Raw genomic sequence first — 19,667 nt, 5'->3', positions numbered from 1 at the left:
TTTTTTTCTTTACGAGCTCTTACACAGATCTTTTTCATTTTCTGTTTGTTTTTTCTTTCTTATTGGATCATTTTTTAATCTGGATCGATGTAGAACATCATAGCTGTAAATTAAAGAAAGAGAAAAATGGATATATAATAAATAAGACGTTATAGAGAATAAATAAATGACGATCTAATGGAAATAATATTTTGAATATTTTAGACGAAAAAGAAGGAAACAAAAATTTATATACACACACACATACACACACACACATATATATATATACATATATATACATATATATACATATATGTATATTATTGATTGAAAAATTCATTTATTATGATTCATTTGTTTTTATACCCGTAAGCGTTTCTGAACTCGATGATACGGCTATAACTTTTGGAATCGTGAGATGGCATCCATCACTTTCTGTATCATTGTCCACGCGGATGTTGATTTTTCGTGAGGTTGCCGGAGATTGAGAAGCCACGGACGGATTCGACGATTGCAATGTAGGACTACGTTTCATGATCGATGGTGCCTCTGTTATCAATCCTAGTTGTTGCTCCTCTTCCACTAAGCCAAGGTAACAATGAATTCGTCGAAAGGCAACGAAAGGCAACGCTTACACGCACGTCACACGTGTAATATTTAATAAAGAATAAATTTCTTCTTTTTTTTTTTTTTTTTCTTTTTTTTAACTTTATCTTTCAAGGAATTATTTTCCTTTTTGTTTCTTTTTTTTTTGTGGAAGAGAGAGAAAGAGAGAGAGAGAGAGAGAGAGTGAGAGAGAGAGAGAGAGACAGAGTGAGAGACAGACAGACAGACAAACAGAGAGACAAAGATATAAATAGATAGAAATACAAAATAAATACTCACATCTTTTGTGACAACGCCGATGAGCCTTCGAATTTAACATATGTGCACCAGTGTTAAACTCGTACATGTAATGTCCCTTAGCATCACGGTCGCTAATTTCTGATTCGTATCCTAATTAAAAGAGGTTATCATTTTTTTGACCCCCTGGCGTCAAATGACTTCTAACGGGTAATATGTAAAATATCATGCTTATAAGAAGATAATGCGATATCAAAGACGCCAAGGAGTTATGGTATTAATAAAATATCTTTAATTTAAGTATTACAGATAAAAAAAAAAGAATATTTTCGTTTTTATATCGAATCAATTTTATTTCATTCGATTTCTTATCACCATGCATATGTACATATGTATGTATGTACGTGAAGGATATTTATGTGGAGAAATTAATCCGTCTAAATAAGCAAATAATCGTGAAATTTTATTCATATTAGATATTAAATTGATAAATAATTTAATTTATCGTAAATAAATAATTTTTCGTTTAATCGAACGATTAAAAAGATCGACCTTTTTTTCTTTTCAATTTTTCTTTCATAAACAGATAATACATATATATATCTGTCTTTTTCTTTTCTTTATGAAAATTTTTACGCAAAGAAAATTCTGCATTTAAAATCTATTAAACGTTATTTCTATATAACATTTTTCTTTTTTCTTTTTCTTTTCTTCTTTTTTTTTTTTTTCTTCATATTAGTTTGAAAACAACGAAATTATTATATTCTCATACCTGAGACAGAACTAGCACCGCTCGTTCTTCTAGGAGAAAAGCTGCTTCGTCTTCGTTCCTCCGTGTTAGTTTGACCCTCGCCCGTGTTACTTCCCAAAACATCTAACGATCTAAAAAAAATTCATTCATTCTCTCACTTTTTCTTTATCAATTTAACACTAGATTTACAAAGATTTATTATATATATATATATTTTTTATAAAATCTATTTTCCTTTTCTCTTTACGTTATAATTGAAGATAATACAAATTGTTAAAAAAAAAAATTAATATTCATGATTAACATGATTAACAACTTGAATATTGTTCAAATGTATTCAATAAGTCTGGTGTTAATTTTTAATTTTTAATTTTTAATTTTTAATTTTTTTTTTTTTTTTTTTTTTTATTTTTTTTTTTTTTTTATTTTCTTTATATCTTACTCACGCGAGAGAGCCGCTAGGCATTTGAGCATCGGGTGGTTCAGTCTCGTAAAACACTTTCTTTAATGCTTCCAACACCGTAACACCATCGGTGAATACACGATAGGTCAACAAAAATGTATTGAGGAAATCAATACTAAGAAATCGTAAGTCTGTTAGCCTTTGAAGTAGACGTTCAGGAGTGGCCGAACGTATTTGTGGAATTTTACATGAGTTCAATGTACGACTGAACCTAATGTCAACGTCGTCCTTGAATAACTTAGGATCGTTCCTAATCGATTGCGGCATCGTGACGGAACTGGTGTCCGACAACGAGCTATGTAATAAATCGTTGAAGTGTACGTTGTCCATGCATTGACTTATATCGCTTATCCAAGCTGCCTTCTCCTGTAAGAAATTACAAGGGAGTAATGATTATTAGAAAAGACGAAAAAAAAGAAAAAAGAAAAAAAAGAGAAATAGGAAAAGAAGAACAAAATTTCTCCGTGTAACATAATAAAAAATAGATTTCATTAAACAATAATATTCGTAATCGTGTATTGACCTGCATAGTTGGTGCTACCAGATGTACGGTAACCTGTGGACCTCCTGACTTCACATCAAGTACAATCTTGAAGTCACGGTTTTGAAGTTGCGAACTAGTATTGCCAGTACCACTTCCGCTACTTTCACTGATACCGCTGGACATCGAGCATACTGAAAGTTCTACAAGTATTACGATCACTGCTCTATCACAGAGAATTTAACATCGATATGTAGAATAATACTAAATTATATTATTTGGAGATAATGATCGTAAAGAGTTATCAAGATCGTTGGAATCGATATATTCGACAAGGAAGAGAAACGAAATAAAACAAAAAAAAAAATATATGATATTAACCAATCGAAAAATTCAAAATCTCTTTAACCCTTTAAAATCTAACCTCGTTTATTATTTCTATAACTGATAATACCGTCATCGTCCGTAACACCTTGATCAGAGGGATCCTCTATTAGAACAGCATCCGATAATGGTATCTTGCCGATTTGAGGTATTAAATTCAAACGGCCATCGTCGTCTGATTGTCTCGTAGTAAGCAACAAATGATTCGAAAATAGGAAACACTGTCTGACAGCTTCCTTATCGGTCGAACTTTTACTACCAAATGTTGCACTCAATCTGCTACGTGCTCCTCGTGGTTTATCTAGAATTTGTACGAGCGAACCTGAAAGAAAAAACAAAAAAAAAAAAAAAAAAAAAGAAAAAAAAAGAACAGTTTATTAGCTCGTTAAAAAGGAATAACTAAAAAATATCTCCTTTCTATTTAAAATCGACGAATTTACAATTTCATCTTTCTCTTTGTTTTACCTTTTTTTATTTTTTCATCCGTGAATTAAAAAATTTTTCACAATTGAAGATAATAATATTTGAATTTTTAATGAATTATCGTTTCTTCTCTCTCTCTCTTTCTCTCTCTCTATATATATATATATATATTTTTTTTTTCTTTTTTTTTTGTTTCTTTCTTTTTTTTTCTTTTTACTTCTTACTTCCTTTCTTTTCAATATAATTACATGAAGTTAGTGTGATTCTTGGTCCCTACCAAAAGCCCTTAACTGTACTTTATTTGGTCCCTCCCACCACTTCTTCTACCCACAAAAAAAAAAAAAAAAAAAAAAAAGGTCCATGGTTTTTCCAACGAAACCAAAAGAATACAATTTTACGTGATGAATTACGTATGCCGAGTTTCTTATGCTTCAACAAAATGGCAAGCACCGTGATGAACACACTCGTTTTATCTGTTTTTAAACATGAACATACGAGAATCTTGATAAAATAACGATTAACGAAGGTCAAACGTTCCGAGAGAACAATTTTTTTCATTTGATTCTTTTTGTATTATTTTTCATTTTTATCACAGGAGACACTCGTACTTCGTTAGTTTTGCGTGTATCGAATACGCGACGGTATAGTTCTAACGTGCGACACGTTAGAATGGGAAACGTTTGCGTGGTAACCATGTGATCCGATATTAAACACGAGGAGTTCAGGATCGTATCTAGAAATATTTTCTATTCTGCGAAATACATCCCCTACGGCGAAATTCTATATATCCATTTCGTTCGATACGATAAATAAAATATATTATTATTATTATTATTATTATTATTATTATTATTATTATTATTTCTTTTTTTTTTTAAATGATTAACAATAAAATGAAATTTATGAATTTTAAAGAATATCAAATCTCGTAAATGATTATTTCGTAAAAATTTGCAAAATATTTTAAATAGTATAAATAGAACTAATTGTAACGTTGGGATCATCAAAAGTTTCGAATTAAATTGATAATTTCGTCTTACGATATATTTTCGTGCTCTTATCATCGTGATATATAAAAAAAAAGTATATATATATATATATATATATGTATTTGACGATTACATAAATTTTTTTTTGTTTATATATGTATACATATATATCAACGTTTTAACTGACTCTGTTTCTCGTATCTACGTTACTGAACATTGTTTTCTGCGCAGAATCAAATTCCCTGAGAAATCAGTTTGTTATATTCGTGCACGCGAATATGTCGTCGTCGCTGGCATTGATTCCTCTTAAGGGCGATTAAGAGCATGCGCATAACTCTGAACTTTCCCCTTCATTTTCCTTCGAACGTTTCGAAAGAGAGGGTGCACATGACAGGTTCTACAAATTCCCTCCACAGTCGAGATCTTACCGACTGTGAGGAAGAACTGTATTTTCGTTTTCTCAACGAACGATAAAACGTTCGTAAGTTAATCACAAATCCCTAAATTATTATTAACAATTTATTATTATTATTATTATTATTGTTATTATTATTATTATTATTATTATTATTTATAAGGGTACGTAACCACCCACTTTCTTGATTTTATAAAATTAATTGATATATGTATCCACTTAAATCTTACCTTGCCTGACGAATACTTGATTAACATCCAAAAGTATGTCACAACCCTCGACGATCATTCTCTCGACTGCCAAATTTTTTCTCAAATTTTCTGTCTCGCTCACCTAAAAATCCAGGATAATTCATTTTACATTTCTTTTCCTTTTTTCTCCATTCTTTTCTTTTTTTTTTTTTTTTTTTTTTGTTTCGTCTTCATTTTTTCCATTCACGAATTTTTTTTCTCTTTCCTCCTTTTTTTTTCTTTAATAAAATTATATAATATTTGTTTTTTTTTTTCTATAGAAATATTTGATGATTAAGATCAGATGATTTAGTCTCAATAAAAAATTAATATGTAACTAAGAATCGAATTAAATTTCTCCTATCAATTGCAATAATATAATATTTCGATCATTATCTTAACTGATCCTTTTTTCTTTTTTTTACCTATGTCTAAATAAAAATTATTATAACGTAAAACTAAATATAATTATACTGTACCAAGTATAAAATTATTATTATTTATTATTATATGAAAAAAAAAAAAAGAAACAAATTATTCTAAGAAACAAAAATTCGCATGTGAAAAAAAAAAGTACGTGTTTTAAAATCACGATTAATATAATTAATGAACTAACTATCCGTCACTTGTTAACGATAATGGAAAACAACAATCGCTTAATTTATTCTCATATAGTTCCAACAACAACAACAACAACAACAACAACAACAACAACAATGACGACGAAATACTATTAATTAATTGAATATATATATATATTCGTAGAACTTCAAACTATCAATATATTCAAGGAGATGTTATTACTATTAGATTCACGAATGTTTGGTAAACTAGTGTATATATATATATATATATATATATATATATATATATATATATGTATTTATGTATTTATGTATGTAATACCTCGTCATGCATTTGCCGTGACAGATCCTCCAGCTGTTGCCTAGCGTTCTGCAAGCTCTTTCGTTCAACGTGATCGTGCGGTGTATGCGCAAGAAGCTCGTGCAAAGTGATTATATATCTGGGTACCTGCGAATAATAATAATCATTTAGCCTTACTATGTACATATACATTTGGAATAGTAAATGGATTCCCACTGAAATTCTAATATTTTAAAACTACATAAGAAAAATTTGAAAATATATTTATCGACGTGAGTCCTTTTTTTTGCATGCAATCCCATTTCTTTTCTTTGCGCATCCTTCAAAAAAAGTATCCATTATTCATGAATATTTTAAAATTACTCCGATTGCATCGATCGTATTTTCGAAAGAGATAGAAAGAGAGAGAGAGAGAGAGAGAGAGAGAGAGAGAAAAAACGAAAAAGAAAAATAATAAAAAATGAAGAAAAAAAGAAAAGAAAAGAAAAGAAAAGAAAAGAAAAATAGATATTTTGTATGTTATCCCTTGTAATCTTATCATTCTTTTAATCTTATCACTTTTATTCCTCCCTCGACGTGTCGAGAATTTCGAAGTCTCGTGAGAGTTTTCGCGAAAGAAAAACGAAACGGAAAAGATAAAAGATAGAAAGAGAACGAAAGAAAAAAAGAAAGAAAGAAAGAAAGAAAGGAGAGTGAATAAAAATGAAATAAGTAAGATAGATCATAGTTAAGAATACCTGATGCATTGGATATGTTAGAAATGTTTCAAGGGATCGTCCATGACAGGCAGTCTTATTCTCCAATCTATTGAGCAATGCAACAAAAGGGGTCGATGATTGCTTGCACTCGGTCAACACTTGAAGGCTGTAATGGTGGTTGCGCACGTATTCTTGATAAATTGACAACATTGGTAGTAGTATGTCGAACAAGTCACCTATGATGAAACAACAGTTGGTAAATAATCTCGAATATCGATTTATTCTCATTGATTCGAGTCAATATTTGTACTAAAGTTTCTCATAGTAAAATGGAACAAAGTGATAGGTAGGTAGGTAGGTAGGTAGGTAGGTAGGTAGGTAGGTAGGTAGGTAGCTAGTTAAGTATATAAATATATACATATATATGTATATATATATATATGTGTGTGTATGTGAGCTTACCTAAAACTAAAGTGGGCCAGCTCTCCATACGAGAAGTAAGACCCTTCAGGAAGATCTGATGAAGGAACAGTACTGTTTCGCTATTCAAAAATATACTATTCACGTCTTCGTGACTACATGGGGGTTTCTTCGAACTGGCAGCCATTTTGAAAGGCCTCAGGAAACAGCTAACCAATATCTCCATTTGTTCCGTGTATTCCTCTTCTGCCTCAACCATTTGAAACACCAGACTGAAATACATATATATATATATATACATATATATATATATATATAAAATACAATCGATTTTTCTCTCAATTCTTATCCATTTTACGTGCTTCTACTTCTAAAGAATTTCAATGATTCTCGAGATACTTAAGTAGTTAAATAATACATAGAAGCCATAAAGATATTATCATCGCTTACGATCGATCGATCGGTCAAACGTTTAATAGTTATATAGGAAATTAAGTACGAAGCCATTGAGGTTATTAGCTTCAACAGGTAGTACTAGTCGTAAGTATAAACAATAGCCCCTTAATCTTTGATTCTAATAAATCTAATTTGATCGTTGTCCCTTGATAAGATACTTCGATAACAAGATTTGTTAATCGATATAAGATAACATCGATTCTTGTTCGATCTTGTTCGATCGAAATCGAAGTTTGCTTTGAATCATTGAAACGAAACGTGAAAATTATCAAAAATTGTCCTTACGACATTTAATCACAAATATATATATATATATATATATATATATATATATATATATATATATATTAATTTTACAAGTTTTTGTTCGTCTTTGTTCGAAAGTGGATACTTTTGACGAGTTTTCGCATAATGCAATTTGGTTTTCTTTCTTTCTTTTTTTCTTTGCTCTCCTTTTTTTTTCTTCTTTTTTTCTTTTTTTTTTTTTTCTTTTTTTTTTTTTTATTGACCCTCTTCGATAAAGATCTTTCAGAGAAAAATAAAGTGGGTTTCGCATAACAAATCACTTTGAACGGACGAACGGTGACTAGCAGTTAACGCATCTTCGAGCATGTAATTCGATGAATTTTCCGCCGTCTGCATTTAGGTCGGATTGCGCGATCGACGTTTCGAGAACGATGCGAATGACGTACGTGTAAACATAACTCGACGTAATAAATCCGTTGTTCCTTCGTTTTGTTCCAAAATGCCAAATAAAATTATCCGAAACGTTCGCGTCTTTTTTTTTTTTTTCTTTTTTTAATAAAAATATGCATAAATAAGAAGACCATCGAACTCGTCGAAATTAATTCGCTATCTTGGATATTCGTTCGTTTTTCTTTTCTTTTTCTTGTTTTTTTTTCTTTTTTCTGTTTTTTTTTTTTTTTTGCAAACAACGACACAAGGAAGAAAGAAATGTGTTCTGCGCTGCAAACATAACGTTAACGTTAACGTTTCGATCTACGTTAATTAGAAATATATTATTAATTAGATCGATCGATTAATTCTTGATTGTTACTGTTACATCGATTAAGATTTGTCATCGTATTATTAAAGAAAAAAAAAAAAAAAGAAAAAAGGAAAGAAAGAAAAAACCGTATGTGAATAAAATCGATCTATCTGATACGTTAAAATCGTATATATATATATATATATATATATATATATATATATATATATATATATATGTGTACGTATGTACGTAGTTGCATATACCATTTTGAACTAGATCGACAGTATAATAATTTAATATCGATAAGGATTAAATCGTTTTACGTAACTAGATATATACAAACATACTCGAGGAAATCACTTGAAATAGTCGATTTGGTTTTGCTTAGCTCGTGAAAAGGGTCTAGGGGAATTTGAAGGAAACGATTGAAAGCGGTAGTATTGAATCGGCCGGATGCAAGCGACGTGGATTGAGTTCGTTGGGTCGAAAAAAAAGAGAGAGAAAAAAAAAAAAAAGAAAAAAAAAAGACTAAAAAAGAGAAAAAAAGCAAGACAAGGCAAACAAAGAGCAAAAAAAAAAAAAAAGACAGAAAAGGACAGAAAGACAAAGTAATAGAAAGAAATGAAAAGAAAAAAAATAAAAGCTATCAAAAGCTCTATGATGATGTAATGTACACGTTAACATCAACGCACATGTATATGTAATATTGATAGCAATGATAGTAATGACAGTGTGACCCCGTCAGAGAAGGACTCTATCTGTTAGAGTTGCATAGAGATAGAGATAGAGATAGATAGAGATAGATAGAGATAGATAGAGATAGAGATACACAGAGAGAGAGAAAAAGAGAAAGAGAAAAAGATAACGTTTCTGGAATTGGAGATTTAATGGTAAAACGAACCTGTTCCGTTTCCGCATACTCTCTGCATGCGGGCTCTTGATGTATTGTTCGACGATTTGTTTCCAACGTCTACGGCAAAGCCAGCCGCGGAAAAAGCTTTGGACCTTTTTAATTTTCTGCATTTCGATGGAACCCTCGGTGATACCATGTAAACCAACAGAACAAGATACGAGTGAACCATGAATTCCGTATGTAGCATGATATCCCGTGCCGCTTATTAAACTTCCTGTTCCTTGGGACAAGGTCCTTTGAACACCAGGACGAATTGGAAATGCTGGTGCGACCGATGGCCTCAGTTCTTTTTTCAGAGCGCATAACTATAAATCAATAAATTAACATATTTATTATATTTTAAAGTTAATAAATCGTATCGACTCGACTCGATTCGATTTTCTTATAATTTGAAAAATATTTTACGAATTTTCCAACGTGAAAATTATTCGAATTTCGTTCGAATCGAGTATCATTAATCGAAATCATTTGCTAATATATTTCCGTTGGATTTTATAAAATTGTAATTATCTGCTTATCTATTTCTTTTTTTTTTTTTTTTTTTTTTTTTTTTTTTTTTTTTTTTTTTTTTTTTTTTTTTTTTTTTTTTTCTTTTGATCGTAATAAAGTATCATAATTTACTAATAGAGGTAACACGTTCGTCCTATTTCTAAGTTTCTCGAAAGATCTAACTAAGATCATCTTTTATCGTACTCCTTTTAAAACTTTGTTACTAACTATGATTTCGGGATCTATCCTGAGGCTAATTTTCAAGTGATTCATTTTCAGAAGAAAACTTTTGAGACCGACATTATATAGTACGTTCATTTGCAATATTCTATAACGACGTATGTACTCGTACTCCTGTTATAATTTACAACAGCTGCAACTGTTCCCAAGTTTTAAATTTATATCTAATTGTTATTCGTATTTCATATTTAATAATCATTATTCGATATTCAAATTACAATGGTACATAATTATAAACGTTTAACAAAAATCGATTATATTAATACCTAATAGGGTATTAAGTATTAGGTAAATATGGCCAAACTATGTAAAATTTTTAAACCAATATATATGTATATTATATATATTTTATATATATATATATATGTAATTTTTTTTTTTTTAATATACATATAAAGATAGAATAGATCATCATGTGACGTTGATTATGATCTTTAATGTATTTAATCTAATAATCTAACAAGAAAAAAAGAAGGAAAACAGTCACGAACGAAAATTTTAATTAATTCTAATCAGCAATCTAATCATCGTAATTTCTAATGTATTTTCTTGATGACAAAGAATTACAATTTGGTTAAATTTATAATCTTTTATATTTAATAATAACCTAAGTTCAAACAATATTATGCATAGTCATTGGATTAAGGAAAAAAAATAAATAAATAAACAAAAAATATATATATATATATTTATATTCATATAAAATTTCATATAGTTCAGAATAAAAATTTAATGCACCACTAATATACTTTGCCCAAAAATAAATTTAACATTTTATATGTGTCGACCTATTACAGATATACCTACACTTTGTTCACCGTGCTCCTGTTTAACCTTCATATAATTTAATAAATTATACTTCATCTTGAATGAAGTGAAAGCTCTCGTGGTTGGATTATCTTTTTTCACTCTCTCTCTCTCTCTCAACCAAACATAATATTATATTTCTCCTACTATCACTATTATCGTAATATATTCCTTTGAGAGCTTTTTACCATCATTTATTCTTCCGCATTAGAATTGTAGCACTAACTGAAATCGAAGTTTAAAGGGAAGGGAAAAATGAAAAAAAAAAAAAAAAATAGTAAAAGAAAGAAAAAGAAATACAAAAACAAAGAAAAAAAAAAGGGAGAGAAAAAGAAAACAAATAAAGAAGAAAAAATAAAGAAGAATACAATCCGTCGAGAGAACGAACGTATCGAGTTTCGTTATGTAAATAGTATTCACTGAAATTACCATTTGGAGGGTATTTTTATGAAAGGGTGTTTCGTTTTTGTGTCGAAGAGGGCAAAAGAGAGAGGGAAAAGTAACTTTGGATCAATCGAGATTACATAGTCATTACACAATGAGAAGGATCGTATATTTCCTCTTCCCTTCTCTTCCTACTCCTCCTCCTTCTCCTCCTCCTCCTCCTCATACTTTTCCTTTTTTTGACCTGTCCAACTGTTCTTGATTATACGTACATTTTCTGATGGAAATTAGAATCGATCTATTCTCGTTTGCGTCTTGTTTAATTACTTCGATTCGATAGTCGTAAAAGGAACATACATTCGTAAATATTCATTTTACATGGTATATTTGAATTTACAATCTTGAAATCTATTTCGTGTAAATCGTGTATATACATGTATACATGTATATATAATTATTTAATTTTGTATATACGTACTTCATAATACGTGACGTTATTCTAAATAAAACTCGATTTAACAAGTGAATTTTAATAAACATACTTAATAACCATCAGTTTATAATTTTGAAGTTAGATAAGTGACGAAAATTGTTATGCAAATTTATCGATATAAAGTGAATAATATACGTGTAATATAATAATAAAGATAATAACATATGATATTATGATAGGAATAATTTAATATATATATATATATATATATATATATATATATATATATATATATATATAAGTATAATGCGTGTGTCTATATGTATATGTCATATTGATAATAATAATAATTATTATAGATACAATTAATAAGATAATTTATATATACAATGTGTGTGTGTGTATGTGTGCATACATATATATATATATATATATATATATATATATATATATATGAGTTCATGCATAACAATTGTTATCATTTTCTTCAAATATAAAATTATTATTAAAGATATTATTATTATTATTATTATTATTATTATTATTATTATTAATAAAATCAAGAAAAATATTTTAAAGATTTCTTTTCGAATGAAAATTCTGAGTAATCGAATATTATTTCGTATCGATTTGCAAATAATTTCTTCCTTACTTTTTTTTCTTTTTTTCCTTCCTTCCTTCCTTACTTCCTTCCTTCCTTCCGACGGAAAAAATTTCTTTCATCGTATGAATGGACGAGATTGTTATCGAGGGGGTAAAAAAATATAGCGAATTTTATTTTATTATCGCTTACCTCAGCCCGAAGCTTTTTTATTTCCGATGCAAGCTCCTCGCATTGTTGTGTATACTGCCACTTAGCCGTTTTCTCACTTTCAACGATCTGCAACAGGTGCAGATGCTTTTGCTCTAGCTCCTCCTTTTGCAAGAGCAATTTGTTGAAGCTGAAATCAATTGAAAAAATATAAATGATTATTAACGAGTGAAATAGATTGAAAAGTAATTAGATAATTATAAGAATAAACGCTAATCTTAACCCTAGCATTATCTATAGAATTACTTTTTTTTTTTTTTTTTTTTTAATTGTATTATATAAAAACATAAAATTAATTATGATTGATATTTAATCGTTTAATTGATTAATTTAAGATTGGCATTTAATTAAGATTTGAAATCGGATAGAATATATTATAATACAAAACGATATATTTTATTATTTAATTATATTTCTATTAATAATATAGAAAAATATAGTAAAAGTTTTTCATTCGAAATAAGTATTAAGTCGGCCAATGTGTGTGTATATGCGTTTGTATATGTGTGTGTTAATGTTTGATAAAACATGGTAATGATTTGTTTAGTTGAATTTAAGTTGGAAATTGTTTAGTTAAATATAAAATAATTGTAAATTAAAATTAATGTTGAAAAAATATCTAATACTTATTTTTATAGATATCAAGTATTAAAAAATAATCCGACGTTAATTATCAATCTAATATACTCCAATACGAAATTAAAAATGTTTATATCTCAATTAGTAATTGCAAGCTTAAATACGTTTCAAATAATTAATATCAAATAAATGACCTTCAGATGATCATCAGATATTTATTGAATCTGAAAATAATGGATATATAAATTTTAGAGTATAATATGAATAATCTTATTGGAATTATTTAACAATTAATAAATTAGAGAGATATTTAAAATAGTTCAAAAATGGAATGTAACGCTAGACGCATGACGCGTTGATTCGAAAGGCCTTTTTTTTTTTTTTTGTTTTTTTTTCTTTATCTTCTTTTTCATTTTTTTTCTTTTGTCTTTCTTTCTTTCCATTATTTTTTTTTTTTGTTTTTCTTCTTTTTTATGAGCTTCCATAAAAGAAACTTTCGAGGAGCGTCTTCTTTGAAAAACTTTTAACATTTTTTTATATTCTGCTGCGGAATGGTAAAGTTTCCAAAAAGAAATGACAAAAACTATTTAATGTGTATATATATATATATATATATATATATATATATATATATATAAATATGTATATATATGTATCTACTATGGGTAAAGCAAGGTAAAAGCGACTCCAGTGAAAATACGGTTACGGTCTTCCAGTCTTACCTACTTATACGCGATACATTCTGCACTTAACTGTTATTTTCTCTTTGCACTGACTTTCTAAAAGGAGAAAAAGGGAGAGAGAGAGAGAGAGAGAGAGAGAGAGAGAGAGAGAGAGAATTTTTGGTTCAAGAGAAATTTTTAAAGAATAAATTCAGAATATCCAAGCGTGTTGATGGTTATTCATAGATATTAAAATCATGCCATTTTAACGTTAAAAATAATTGCACCTATAGTTAGATAAGTAAAAGCTTATAACATTAAATGATCCATGAAAATGTATTTTAAAAATATTCAAAACATTTTATTATTCACTTTTGTTTCAACATTTTTCTTTTTCTTTTCGATAAATAAAATTCTATTATATTAACGTGACTTAAAATAATTCTAAGTTAAAATAATTATGACATTTGCAACGTCATTCAAAATTCTAATGATCACATTTTGGAATAAATTATTTGTATTATACGTTAACAAAAATATTTATATAAGCAGAATATCGCAATCCTTTTATTATTATTTTTAATACTTATTTATCCACTTAGATACTATTTTGATTTATATATATATATATATATATATATATATATATATATGCATATTCGTTGTAATGTATTAATCTTAGAAAAAATATTTTTTTAATATAAAAGAAAAGAAAAAGAGGAAAGAAGAAAGAAGAAAGAAAAAAGGTAAAAGAGAAAAGAACTTTGACTTTAACAAGTATGATAACGACGTTCAAAGGGATATACCATCGCCGTCATAGTGCCCATTACTCGTATTCGCAATATCAATTTTCCTAGGTGAATAAATTTCGTTCTTGTATACCCTATGGCAATTGTCATGTGCTCAATACGAACTGCTATGAGATAGCTATGAATGTCACTTATCCAATACCTATCTAAATTTATATATGTATCTGTGTGTGTGTGTGTGTGTGTGTGCTGTGTGTATGCTGTGTGTGCTGTGTATATGTATATCCACATCAACGATAGTACAATCGACGATATTAACATTCCCATTAATCATGGGTTTCACTTTGCGAATCCAATATGGGAGTAACTCGTAAAGATTATTTTACGTTGGATTTTATCTCCATCGTAACCCGTTACATATGTTATCTTCGATCGTATATATAAGTATAATATCATGAATTTAACTCGCTTCATTTTTTTTACCCGATCCCACGATCCAACTTAAATATTTATTAACGTAGTTTTGAACTTAATATTTAAATGGCATTTAATTTATTTCAATAATAATTTTACGACGAACGTGACTCGATATTATTTATTGTTCGATGCTTTTGAAATTATTATATTTTTGTTGGAATAAATTATGTGAAATAATATCCATAGGTTTTAGTTAATAAAAAATTAAATTGTATGTGTATATATATATACGAATTAATTTTTTATATATATTTTAATAATATTTATAATAATAGTAATAACTATATTATATATATATATATATATATATATATATATATATATATATGTATATAAAATAAAACATTTTCTTTCGTCAATGTCAATCTTCTTTTTTATTAATTATTTATAAAAGTAAATTAGTAGTTAAAAAAAAAAAAAAAAAAGAAAAAGAAAAAAAAATACAGAGGAAGATACTTTATCCTATTTTAATATCAGTTTAATATTTTTTGTGAAAATTAATTAGTATTACAAAAATACTGAAACACAAGAGAGTTCATTATGAATAAATGAACAAAAAATAAAGAGGGCAAAGAGTAAAAGGAAAAGGTTGTAGTTATAATCAAAGGCTTCCTCTCAAGGTAGATAACTCTTAAATATTCTTTTCTTTTTCTTATTTTTTCTTTGTATTTTCTTTTTCTTTTTTTTTTTATACGAACTAAGCTTTTTCACATTTTCATTTCTACTTTTGTATATTGCGTCCCTCGTTTTCAACAGACTTAGATTTTTGTAGTTGATGAAGTTAGACTTATTTATTTGCTTATTTTATACATATACATATATATATATATATATATATATATATATATATATATACTTTTTTTCCTCTTTACTTTTTTTTTTTTCTTTTTTTTTTAGATAGAATCTCGTAAAACATTTTTTATTCTGCTAAATTTATATTTATAAAATGAAGTAGAAATGTAAAGAGGCAAAGAGTATACAAAATATTGGTTTTAGTAAAGTAAACGTGAATCCTTGATGGAAAATGGGTCGTCCATTTCTCTAGTATCTAATAAAAATAAGAACCAACTCGGATTTAGTTATAATGTTTCTCTTTGTGTACATGTAGAATATCAAGTTTCCACAGAGAGAGAAAAAGAGAGAGAGAGAGAGAGAGAGAGAGAGAGAGAGAGAGAGAAAGATATTTACTGAATCAACCTCAGAAAAACTGGTTACCAAGAATCAAATTTAAAGTTTCGAATTTGTAACGATATTAGAGCCTTTGCACAGTTCCCTTTGATATTCTGCAACACTCTTATATGTCTTTCGTACATCAAGTTGAACTTATAAAAATTTATTTTGCAAGATGTAAAGACTTTAAGAAGATTTATCGATAATACGACATTTTCATAAGTTTGATATTAAAAATTTACGATGAGTATACGCACACACACACACACACACACACACACACATATATATATACACGAATGCTCACATAAACATTGAATAATGAAAAAATATTTAAAAAATGTATTTGGATGTTAAGAATATACGATAAAAATTAGGACGTTTTAAATAAAGATAAAATGAAATCGGACAGAGGTATGCTTTAATCATATATATATATATATATGAAAAAACAAAAAGAAAAGGAAAATAAAAAAGAGAAAAAAAAGAAAGACAGAAAAAAGGCCGCTTTAGATGCATCAAAAGGAAAGATTTATAAAACTGCCAACACAATTACTGTCATGTATGGCTTGCCACAGTAATATTACGGATTTCATAGAACTGTATTACTACGGTTAGTTTAGAAACAGGTCAGAGAGTAAATGGGAGAAATGGACAAAAGTTCCCTAGCTCAAATTGCATCCATGTAATATATATACATTTATATGTATATATATATATATATATATATATATATATATATATGTATATGTATTTCGTTCAACGGAAGTATCTACTTGCTTGTCTAATAACAAAGTTAAATATCATTTAAATTAAATATTTCACATTTATAATTGTAATTATATTAAATTGCATTAATACAAGATAATATTATTATTCGAAAAATATTTACGAACGAAAATGAATAATATAAGATTTAGAATGTTTTACAAAGATTTTCAATGACCATTTAACGTTAAATAATAATAATAACAATAATAATAACAATAAGAATAATAATAATAATATACATATTAATATACATATGATGCACAAACAAAAAAGTAAAGTCTAAATTAAATCTTGGAGAATAAGTACATTAATATATTCAACATTGCTCTTTTTTGTACTTAGATAATACAATAATATATATTCCAACAAGTCCAAGGAGATTTATATCATAAACATTCATGTAAAATATCCGACATTGAACGTCCCTTATACATGTCATATATAAATATTTTATAATTGTTATTTTTACGGTAAAAATTAATCATTAAAATAAATCATTTCTAATTTGTACACTTTCTTTCTTTCTTTCCTTTCTTTTTTTCTTCTTCTTCTTCTATTTCATTCATTTATTATAACTTGGATAGGAATGAATCAACATAAGAGATAACAAATGTAATCTCTTTTTGTATCTTCTATGTATCTTGAAATGGGATCTAACTGATTATCGTGAAATTAGATTTGTAGTTTAGTATTTCCAAGGTATTATTCGTATCTCTCTCAAAGGAATTCGTGACGTTCCAAATTTCAAAAGAGTAAATGGTAACTATTGAGCTGAGAAAGAGAAATCATGAAGTTTCGTATGGAAATAGAATGAAGATGTTAGAAGAAAAGAGAAGAGAATTTCTCTCTCTCTATCTCTCTTTCTCTTTCATTCTCACAGTCTCTCTCTCTCTCTCTCTCTCTCTCTCTCTCTCTCTGTATTATTGGAAGTTCAAGCTCGATATCCCATAAGGAATAATATCCTGTTAGTTTCTTATACGATGTAGACAATATAAAGTTACACGAATGTCATTGTCTATGCATATTATCAAAGTTTTGTTAAGATTACACAATAGAGAGTATAGTTGGTTTAAAGCAGTTTGAAGGAAAGGAAAGGAAAGAGAAAGTTATTTGTCTCGAAATATATTAGATTGTCTTATTTAAGGGGAAAAACAAAACGAAAAAGAAACCAATAAAAAAAGAAATATTATTTATTATCATTTATTATTTTTACGATATGCAAAGCTAATACCGATAGTAATATAAATATCATTATCTATGCAAATTACGAAAGCTAAATTAAGTGAGAGGAAAGTATAAAGGATGAGAAGTTATTTGGTCGATGTATATTACGTGGTCTTGTGTTAAATGAAATAAAAAAAAAAAAAAAAAAAAAAAAAGAAAAAGAAAAGAAAAAAAAAATATTATTAAACATTTTTGCGATATGCAAAATTTGTTACGCAAAGTTATATGAATATCATTATCTATGGGAAAAATTATAAAAGCTGGATTAAGTGGGAGTAAAGTATAATTAATTTAAAGGGTGAAAAGTTATTTGGCCGATGTGTATGTCTTGTGTTAAAAAGAAAAAAAAAAAAAAAAAAAAAGAAAAAAAAAACGAAACAAAACAAAAAAGAAAAAGAAGAAGAAAAAAAGAAACAAAACGAACAAAAAAGAGAATAAAATTTTATTAAACAATTTTTACGATACGCAAAACTTGTAAAACTTGTATGAATATCGGAATTATTAATGCGAAGAAGCAAAGGAAAAAAAAAAAAGATAAAAAAAAAAAAAAGAACAGGTTAGATCGTATTAAAGAATAATACATAAGTTAATCAATAGGGAAGAAATTTGTTTCTTCTTGGAATTTGTCGGAGCGTTTTTTATTCATTATTTATATTATATATTATTTTTATTCATTAATAAAAATCAGTAAACAATATTACTATATGGATAATTAAGTAAAGTTATATGAATAAGATTATCTCATGCAACAAAATTATGATAGTTAGATAAGATGAGAAAAAAGTATAATTGATTCGAATGGACGTATTAATTTGTAACACTATCAAATGGATGATGATCATTGATATAATAAAAATTATAATAATATCTGCTTTTTTGTTTTGATTTTTTGTTTCTTTTCTTTTTTCTATGATATTCCATAACTTGCTAACTCATACGAATATTATCATAAATGCAAATTACATAAGCTATAACTTAGACGTACTAACACGTGTTACATATATATATATATATATATATATATATATATATATATATATATATATATATATATACATATTCTTCTACGTTAATATGAAATAATTAACATTTTCATGATATGCAAAATTTAGAATTTAACATGAATATCATATTATGATGCTAATCTAATCACCGTATTAAGAAAGGCAGTTTAGGTTGTTAGATGTGACTATAGTTGCGCTGAAGGGAATATAAGTGACTTGATATTAGGTCGAAGTACGTGTTACATGTTCCTCCTTTCGAAAAATGAACGTCGACTGAAGCTCGAAGGATGAAAAGGTTAAAGGTAAAGGAAAAAGAAAGGTAAAAAGAAAAAAAAAAGAAAAAAAAAAAAGAAAAAAAAAAAGAAAAGCTAAAAACGTGAAAAAAGAAATAGAAAATAAACACAAAAGGAAGGATTAAATACGTATCTTGATGGAATATTTATGCGAACGAATCGAACGATACTTATAGCTAAAAAAAAAACTATCGTCGATTCCTTCATTTGATTCATGCATGTTAGCACGAATTTAACGTAATTAACATTT

The 19,667-nt window shown here is 27.6% G+C and overlaps 1 protein-coding gene across 5 annotated transcripts in view; it reads right to left on the bottom strand.

Annotated features, from left to right (window-relative positions):
* Positions 1-19,667, bottom strand: part of LOC124954022 (ras-specific guanine nucleotide-releasing factor 2-like) — a 69,927-nt gene that overhangs the window by 9,061 nt on the left and 41,199 nt on the right. For 3 of the 5 annotated variants that reach the window (XR_007102413.1, XM_047506221.1, XM_047506223.1), the window contains exons 6-17: positions 12,471-12,618; positions 9,313-9,629; positions 7,007-7,236; positions 6,584-6,780; positions 5,868-5,993; positions 4,962-5,064; positions 2,975-3,226; positions 2,563-2,723; positions 2,023-2,405; positions 1,598-1,707; positions 868-978; positions 349-564 (exon numbers count right to left, since the gene is read on the bottom strand). Coding sequence is in view for 4 of the 5 variants with exons in the window: in XM_047506221.1 (XP_047362177.1) it covers positions 349-564; positions 868-978; positions 1,598-1,707; positions 2,023-2,405; positions 2,563-2,723; positions 2,975-3,226; positions 4,962-5,064; positions 5,868-5,993; positions 6,584-6,780; positions 7,007-7,236; positions 9,313-9,629; positions 12,471-12,618 (2,354 nt within the window). In the remaining variant the exon portion in view is untranslated. The remainder of the gene's footprint in view (positions 1-348; positions 565-867; positions 979-1,597; positions 1,708-2,022; positions 2,406-2,562; positions 2,724-2,974; positions 3,227-4,961; positions 5,065-5,867; positions 5,994-6,583; positions 6,781-7,006; positions 7,237-9,312; positions 9,630-12,470; positions 12,619-19,667) is intronic. The other 2 variants (XM_047506222.1, XM_047506224.1) reach the window with 2 other exon arrangements.

The sequence above is a fragment of the Vespa velutina genome, chromosome 14, assembly GCF_912470025.1.
Source record: "Vespa velutina chromosome 14, iVesVel2.1, whole genome shotgun sequence".
Taxonomy (NCBI): domain Eukaryota; kingdom Metazoa; phylum Arthropoda; class Insecta; order Hymenoptera; family Vespidae; genus Vespa; species Vespa velutina.
Note: the sequence above shows the minus strand (reverse complement) of the source record. Positions and strands in the feature narration are given on the sequence as shown.